The sequence below is a fragment of the Anarrhichthys ocellatus genome, unplaced genomic scaffold (genome assembly GCF_004355925.1).
Source record: "Anarrhichthys ocellatus isolate YVR2014 unplaced genomic scaffold, GSC_Weel_1.0 scaffold31, whole genome shotgun sequence".
Taxonomy (NCBI): domain Eukaryota; kingdom Metazoa; phylum Chordata; class Actinopteri; order Perciformes; family Anarhichadidae; genus Anarrhichthys; species Anarrhichthys ocellatus.
This window is the reverse complement of record NW_022280061.1, coordinates 662,720-671,886: the sequence shown is the minus strand read 5'-3', so window position 1 is coordinate 671,886 and position 9,167 is coordinate 662,720. Positions and strand designations below refer to the sequence as shown.

Genomic DNA, 9,167 nt, shown 5'->3' with positions numbered 1-9,167 from the left:
GTGTGTGTGTGTGTGTGTGTGTGTGTGTGTGTGTGTGTGTGTGTGTGCCAGCAGAACGTAGAAGCACTGAACTAATACAGTATGACTCTATACGAATATAATAGAAAAAAAATCATATTGTGACTGTAGGTATAGGCCTGCAAAAAATTGATAGAAAGACAATATTTATTTGAAGCAGACAGAAACTTTCCTTGATTCATCCTTTTGCTCATCCTTTCTTCTTTCTTTCTTTCTTTCTTTCTTACTCTATTTGTTATGGTGCAAATTGCCTTCACCCTTCTCCTGCATCACAAGGTGTCGCCGCCTGCCGACCGTCAGGGCTTTTTATTATCTGTAACACACCTTCTGAATGGGGAGAGGAGCAGAGCACTGGGGATGCGAGGCGAGACTAGGAGGAGAGGGGGTGTGCTGCCTAAACGAGGAAAGGAAAGGAGAGGTGAAATATAAAGGAGAGAAAAACATAGGGGAGAAGAGAAGGAAAAGAGAAGCATGAATGAGGATGAGAGGAGGTATGGTGACAAAAGGAGGAAAAGAGAGCAGCGGAAAGGGGAGGAGAGGAGGAAGGGAGGAGATCAGGTGCAGTGGCAAAAGGAGGAAAGGAGAGGGAGGGAAAAGAGGAGTTATGGTGACAAAAGAAGAAGAGGAGAGAGAGGTACTGTTGATGTCCATTTATGTCATTCTCTGTTAGTGACAAGTTCTGAAGCACAATCTGTTATCATCTCCGTTTGTTCTCTTCAAGGTGCCTGCATTTAGTGATAACATGTCCAAGAAAATCTGAATATTGTGTAAAAACAAACAAACAAACAGTTTAAGACAGAATATGAGATATACACTTACAACTGCTGTGTACAAATATGCAGACCTCTGCCATCAATTCAATCAAACACACTTTACTGCTGTCCTCCTAACTTATAGTATTAGATATGATGACGGCAGGCAAGGCAAGACGAGTTGGATTCGCTGAATAATTCTCTGCCGGCCGAGCGGAAAACACCCTGCCATGCTGTAAAAAGAAGGGATACGATTATCACTCCACTGAGGATGTAAACCACAAGAATTATTATCCATTTTATAATTGATCAATATTCGGTGAATCCGCAAACGCTGTGAGTTTAGCTGCATCACCAGTTATCTTTTTATTTCCACAAACAGTGTATGTAATTAAAAGAATATAATTAATACATGTTTCTCAGATGTGTAGGCTTAATGCGACGTGAGCGGACAATGGGACGTCCCAAAACGAATGGATGTGTGTATGATTTACAGACTTTGGAGCCACATTTACAGTATTTTCTTTCGTGTCAACATTATGTTTTCATGTGCGCAACCTGTGTGAAGATTTCTGCTGCGACTTCAAAGCCTCCATGTTAACGGCGAAAGATACCAGATTGAGAGCATTTCAATCGCCTCTCAACTTTTCAAGTCCTCTCCACTTTACATTAGTGTGAAGTGCAGTAAGCTTGTGTTCAATTTAATTGACTTGCCTTATATGTGAGAGTGGTCACACATGCTTTCCCACATTTGTGCATTTGTGTAATTTATACACACACACACACACACACACACACACACACACAGATAGGCCTATTGAACAGCACACTAAAGAACACAGAGGAACAATTGTTGAGGGAGTCGGTCAGAGATAACGAACACCATATGAATGAATGCCTCACTCGTTCTCTCTGTTCCTCCCTCTCTGTTTGTCTGACTCTCATCTTTGCTGCTTTTCTTTCTTTGCTCTCTCACTTCCCCTCTTCATCTCTCTCGCCGTCTCTCTGCTGCTGCTTTGCCTCCAATCCCTCTCTACCCCGACATATCCCTCGCTCTCTCGGCTTCTCCTTTGATGTGGCACTCTCCCAACCTCTTTCTCGCTTGTGCTCTTTTGCTATTTTCTTTTCCTCTGTAACTCAGGGACCCCCGCCACCTCCGCCTCCCCACCACCCCCTCTCTTTCTTTTCTATAAACTTTGTGCTGTCGGGCAATTAATCATTTTTCAGAGGACTCGTTATTTTTTATAAGGGAGCGGCTGACATCAGATACGGGCACCCAGTCCTGTGCCAGATGACATGACCCATCTCCCCCCTCCTCTCTCTCTCTCTCTCTCTCTCTCTCTCTCTCTCTCTCTCTCTATGCCTCAAATCCTTCCCCTGCCTTTCACCTGTATGTTAAAACAGCTTTTTCTCTCTTTTCCGTACTGTCATTACATTCATCTCCTGTAAATTTCCCCACTGCCGGACTAATAAGGATTATCTTATTTTATTTCGACTCGGCTTTATATATCTGCTGCTTGCCCATGAAAGCAAATGTAAAGAATCCCTCTTAGGACTTCATTTCCACAACTGTTGATCAAAAGGAAAGATAGCTATCAGCACTAAATGTAATTTTCCTTTCCGAAATGCACATTAATTTATCACACGTAAAAACAGCATTTCCTATTTGATAGTTTTCATACAGGCACATGTGCTTTTCACGTTTCATAACTGCTCTCCGTTTTTATGTATCTCTCCTCATTCCTTAATGATGAAGCATCATTTTACCTGCCCCACCACTCAAGAACCATGATGCAGCTGTGCAGAGGCAGCAACTGACTTTAACAGGCTTCTCTGTCTCTCTCTCCGTCCCCCTGCTGCCTCTCTCTTATGACACTCTCCTAGGCTGTGAGCAGATAGGAGCTTTATTCTTCTGCTTAAATGCAAAGTGCAGCTGTTTGCTTTGCTCGCTGCAGAGAGAGCAAAAAAGCCGGTGGGACGGTCACATTTTTTCGCGTTGCCATGCAACACAAAGTTTGACAGTTTGACTTGCAAGTTACTGTTTGGCATTAGCCGGCGAAGGTGAGATAACGTATACGAGACGCAGAAGTTAGCAATGTCTCAGCTTGCTATTTACGAAGGATGAGGGGACATTGAGGGAGGCCCTGGTTTCCCCAGTAAATTCATGCAGCACGGACAAATAGTGTGTTGGTAATACTGTCATGATTACAGGTCTCCCCACTTTCTTAAACGCAGCGCTACATCTTCATACATCTTATGAGCCGCATGTATTTCATCAATTTGTGGTCTGATGAAGGATACAATACAAAATGTCTATTTTGGGCTACATCTTTATTTAGGAGAATAAAAACAGTGTGAGCTTCTCTACTATTGATATCTCAGAATTCTCAGAGATGTTTTGAAACGATGAATCTATTATGTGATTTGTTGATTTACAGAAAATTAATCTGCAACAATTCCAAAGATGGATTTCTTATTTTAGCATATCTGCCAAAGATTCACTGGCCATTGTTTCTTGAATGTGAATATTTTCTGCTTTTCTCAGTCCTCTAAGATAAGTGAATATCTTTATGTTTTCGACAAAACAAGCATTTTCGGTTATAAATTGAGTTTTGAAAAATAGTGTTGCAGTTTTAATTATTTTCGCACAAACCAAATAGTGAATCAGTTAATTCAGAAAACAACCTGAACAGCCATCCCTAAAACAAAATGTTCACCAGATGAAAATCGTGGCACAGCTTATCAACTTATGTGATCTTTATGTTAAAAAGTTGAGCAATTTCAGTTCCATAATCACCATACAAGGCAATTCCACGGGAATCATTTGACAAATTCTGCAATCAAGCTCAACAAATCTGAGGATGTTTCCATGATGGAGTTGCTAGAGCGAATGAATTGTGGTTGAGCAAGACTGCAACACGTACTTATTGTTTCACGGTGCATTGGCTTTAATATTCCAACATGCATTTCATTTCAGCAGTGTCTGTGTGTCTGTGTGTGTGTGTGTGTATGTGTGTGTGTGTGTGTGTGTGTAAGGGAGAGAGAGAGAGTCAGAGTTTGAGACTAGACTTTCTCCTCTCAAACATTTGTATTCACTTCTTCCATCTCATGGTCATTTTTTATATTGAAAAGTTTTACAAAGGTGATAGTAATGTTTATTGGAGGGTTAATAAACTGCATTGCATTAGTGACAAAGAGTGCTGAGGTGTAATTTCACGGGGAGACAGAGAGACATGTCACCCCCAAATGATTTCACATAAATCATTTGTCCCCCTCAATTAACTCGATCTCACCGCTGTCTCAGAATATATGAGAGAGAGAAAGTGAGAGACACGTTCTGCAGTTCTGCAAGTGTTCTGCGAGTGAAACACATTCCCAATGGATTCATAACAAAATGAAGTAAACTGAAAAATGGCAGCATGAGCATTTTATACGGTGACTTTGGATGAACATTGACATAAGTATTTGTTTGATAGCTGATGTGCTTTGGAAAGCTACAAATGACTGCTTAATAAACAAGATCAGTCAACCTAAGTATTTCTGCATTTTTGATGCAGCTGATAAACAAGAAATTTCAATTTCCATGCAACTGTGGATGTGGTGCCTGATTATATCCTGTTAGTTATTCATATCGACCTATTAATACATTAAAACAGTTTTACTAATCATCTGTGACAAAGGACTTTCCATAGCTGTCCATAGCCTTTTCTTTTTTGCTTGTATGTTCATTATTTCTGTCCTGCAGAAATCTAAATTAAAGCTAGCATGCCCCTTTCTCAGTAGGCTACACTGTTGAGGTCAGGATGCCAAGTGTTTTAAAAGTATGGTATTAGTGTATGCAGTGTATTAAAATGAAATAGCTCATTCGTAAGGGCCTGGGTATAATTATAATGGCTTTAATCATTTCTAAGAGATACTTCCTCCAAAGTTGAAATGAAAAGAATGACCTCCAGATGTGAATATAAAGTGGAGTGCGCTATTAAATGTCTGTGTGCATAAAAAAACTACAAAACCCAGTAGCTGCCGCTCTTCTCTTCCCGTTGATTGGTAGACTCAGCATCCAATGACTTGGCGGAGACGTGTCTCTCAGTCAGAGCATCCTTCCGTCATGGCGTCTGTTTGGGCTACGTCCCTTGTTAACCTGCCGGTCCTGTCTGTTTTCTTCCTCTTGCTGCTATGTCTGCCACCCGGGGGAGGACAAAAGAAGAAGGAGGTAACGCTCCAAACGCTTAAATGAAAATTTCAGCGACCATTGTTGTGCTGTTTAAAGTAATGAGTGTGCAAGTGGAATGCACTGTTGTGTGTTAAGCTAGCGAGCATCAGTCCCAATAGACAGGACGTTTTAGACAGAGAGACGTTGTAATAACTAGGGCACAGTAAACGCCTGTTTACAATGATGTAACGTCAAATGAAAGAAGCACTGCTTACAAGCTGTCTTGTTTTACGTTTTGTGGTGGACTGTAATTAAGCTTTTTTTTTTTTTTAGCTTTTTGCATATGACAAACCTATGCATGGTTTGGCATAACGTTAGCAAGCTAATATAGCTAGCTAATGTTTAGTCTACGGTATTTTGTAAAAAGTATAATCGGTCGCGGGAGCACTAACGTCACATAAAACATCCTACGTGTTTATATTGACACTTTTATACTATTTTAGCATCACAAACGTCACTTTAAAGCACTGCTGGGTTGTCGCCAACGAGGGTTTTATTTTGAAATTTGTATTTGCAGGAAGTGCTGCGTTTTACTTCACGGAAGCTTAATATGGAAATTAGACGAAGATAGCTGTACGCCAGTTGAATTAGGTCGCTGCAGGAACCAGGCTGTAACGAGACCTACGTGTGTTTTCATTGACTTTAGAGTTAGGCTTGTCTGCTAACGTACTGTGTCTGTTCATCTGAATCGATTAAAATGACTTTTTATTGGTTAAATTAGTAATTTCCTCTCTGATAATAGTAATGACACACATATATGTACTATATTGGTGATATTAGCTGACATGACATGTTTTAATATTTGTTGTATGGGAAGCCTAGAAGAGAATGGAATCTGTGACCCTGACAGCGGAAGTGCAATGAATGAATTATTTGGGATTGTTACTCAGATGAGTATTGTGATCATTTTAAAACAATGTAAACCAAAGCCACTATATCCTTCAGGTAATATTTTATAATGTATGTTTATGGGATGACATGAAACAGCATTTTATTTGATCTAGTTATGTGTTGGTCCTTACTGCTTTTTGTTAGCTGTAGATATTTTGTCTTAATGAAAAATACAGCAATTTCTTATTGATGCATTTTTAATACTTTGAATTATGCAGATATTGTACTATTCATTTGAGTTTTTGTTCTTGACGTTAATATTAATAGCGATAGCAGTTTGACAGACTACTCGAGTTCCTCTTATTAGTTTTGCCTGAGTTTTCAACCGTCTCAGTAGACTGTGAGACTTTATCATTATCACAGTCCAGCTGACCTGCAGCTCAGTTGTCCAGCACTAAACCCATACATGTTAAGTCACAGGTTGTATCTGTGTGACCAATGTTTCGGGCCTTTGCTGGCATCTAACATGAGCGTCGTTCATGACTTTTTATGGATCGCCGTAACAAACACTCAATAAGTTGATCGTGGAGTATTTCCATTATTGTGATAATGGTGAATAACCTCACACGAGTGACTTGGAACAAGCTGTCTAGCTGGCTATCATGTAGAGATGTGAAAATATAGCCTGAATTAAAAAAAATATAATGTGTGTCAGTGGTATGGTTCAGGAGTAGTTAAGATGAACTTGCTAGCTGTCCAGAAAGAATTTAAGGAAAAAGGTGCGCATCACGCTGGTCTGCTCTTCTGTTCTGTCACTCTTGCTCCCAAAGTTAGCTTACAGTTAGATCATCTCCAGACAATAGGCCTGCTACATGTGTTCATCTTTGTAGCCTGCCATGCTGTTATCCTGTGAACATTGATTCTGCTTGTTATGTTGTTGTTTCTTGTGTTTGGTGAGCCGGAGACAAATTTCAACCCTGGTGGTAAATATATTCTGCTTCAACTGATTGGAATTTGGTGCTCAAATCCTATTTAGGCTAGTGGTTAGACTTAGTTTGTTTTAATATTTTGTTGTGGACTAAAGTCTGTTAACCAGGTGGCAGTGCTGTTGCAACACCTCATCTGCACTTATTGCAGCTGACTTAGCATATGAACAGGAAATTGATTGAGCGGGCAAAGTGCGGAACTAATAAATGATGGAACGCTTGCACAAATACATGACAAGTGGACAAATATCTGAATGAATGTATAAAGAATTGAACATGTCCAAAAAGGGATGATGAAAGAGCTGACTGAGTGGAATAATAAACTGATGAATAAATGGACAGATTAACCACTGGAAAAAGCTTTTGAATAAGAGAGAGATTGAATGAATAATTGAGACTGACATATTTGCCCTCCAGTTCACTGTAAACACCTCTTTTTTTTTTTTCTGTCACTAATGTTGATGGCTGGTGAAATGCATAATGAATGTGTCACAACCGTTGGAGTGAAGATGTAAAGAAAGAAAATGAGCGCACATTTCTCACTTCTTGTAAAGTTCACATTCAGCTTTAGAGGCATCTTGCAGCGATAATGTAAAGCACGATTCATTTCTACATGTTTATTCTCTTTAAGAAGGGACGATTCACATTAATTCACATGAGCACTTGAGTCCATCATTGCAAACGTGCCGGCTTTGAGTCACTTAATATATAGTTATGTTTTATGTTATTCACAACAAGCTGAGTAAGGTTGATGGAGGTAATGGTTAAATGCAAAAATATAAATTGAATCTTGATTACTTTACAAACCGGAGACCGTACTTTTAAATAGTTACTTGTTGCAAGATCTGTTCATATTTCAACACTGAAGAAGCACGCGGCCTCTCACTCAGTTGACCACCGTTCTGTTTTTGTCTAAATATATCTGTCCATCACAGCTTTGAGGGGGAGAAATAGTAGTCTGTGGATGAACAAAACCAAATTATAACATATTCAGCAGTTGCGATTAAGTTTAAAACTTAAATAACTTGCATAATCCCCTATTTTTAACATTGTCTTTACCGAGGGGACAGTCTGCGGACACCGGTGCTTATTGTCAGCAATGCCTTGATTCACATTCACAAGATTCCACCAGGGAGCTGCCCATTATAGCCGCAGTCTGCTGTTAGACACTGACCGGCTCAAGGACACCTCTGTAAGTGACAGGGAGAGCTTTTCTCCATCACTTACCTCGCCGAAATGTATCCAGTTGTTATTCGTTTGCTCCTCTGCCATCGACATCACCACTATAGCTTTAAACCATTGATTTTCATATTTGGCCCACCAACAATTTAACTTTGGTCCCTTCTGTGAGACTCTATACCAAGTAGCAGACAGGAGCTAGTGACACGTTCTATACATTACACACACACACACACACACACACACACACACACATACTTTTACTGAGCCACAGGAGAGATATTGAGGGGTTATAATGTGAGAAATGTTCTTTCCCGGTTGCCTGCCTGGGGCCATGGCAGAGGAGGTGGAGGAGGCGGAGGGAGATCTTATTTAGCTGGAAATGGACAAAATGGTGAAGCAGCAATTTTCTGCATTCACCTCACCAACTTGTGCGTCCCTCACTGCCCTTCGGCTCGCCCTGGCCACTCCAAGCTTCAGCTGTAAAATGTCGGGCTTGGCTGAAGGTTAAAAGTTTCAGTCCATTAAGGCTGTCCTGAATCATCCTTAATGGACTGATCGTATCGATCGTTTGTTACGATCGATACTTAAATCTTCAGTCAGTATTCAAAGCATTGTTTGTTTGTTTGTCCTTGTGTCATTTCCTCTCCTTGGTTCTCCACTAACTTACACGTTGTGGTTAAAAGGACAGCTACATCGCAGACCAGGGCATGTTTTGGATTGGTAACAGTCCAGTGTTTAACACACATTGGACTGTTTGAGTTTTATCCAGGGATGAATCGCAACCAGCAAGATTAATCTTAGTGTTTTTAGCAGGTCTTAGACGTTACCCCACAATTTACGATTCTCTTATGAGTTTTGCGACAGTTTTAGCAAGTTCTGGCAAATTGAGGGTTATCATCAGATTAGAGGTGTCGCCTTATTTTTCCAAATGACATGCGCGGTTCTCAGTAAAAATAGAGTGAGAATGATCTTTTAACAGTACATTCACAGTACTACAGTCTCTATTTCTATATCTGTACAATATATCACAGACATGGAAAAAAAAAGATATATTTATTTTTAACTCGGCACTTTCAAAATAAAAGCCCTGTGGCGTTTTCTGTCGACAGAATCTCTGTGTAAGATCTCCTCTTGTCTGCATGCAATCGCATCTTTGGCATATCGTTTGACTGAATGTTAGGTTCA

At 40.1% G+C, this 9,167-nt stretch overlaps 1 protein-coding gene across 1 annotated transcript in view; it reads left to right on the top strand.

Moving 5' to 3' along the window:
• The first annotated feature begins 4,848 nt into the window (after nucleotides 1–4,848).
• The window catches only part of tusc3 (tumor suppressor candidate 3), a 58,051-nt gene continuing 53,732 nt past the window's right edge, over nucleotides 4,849–9,167 (top strand). Inside the window, exon 1 of the mRNA XM_031864463.1 lies at nucleotides 4,849–4,983. Coding sequence (XP_031720323.1) covers nucleotides 4,879–4,983 — 105 coding nt within the window. The 5' untranslated portion in view covers nucleotides 4,849–4,878. The remainder of the gene's footprint in view (nucleotides 4,984–9,167) is intronic.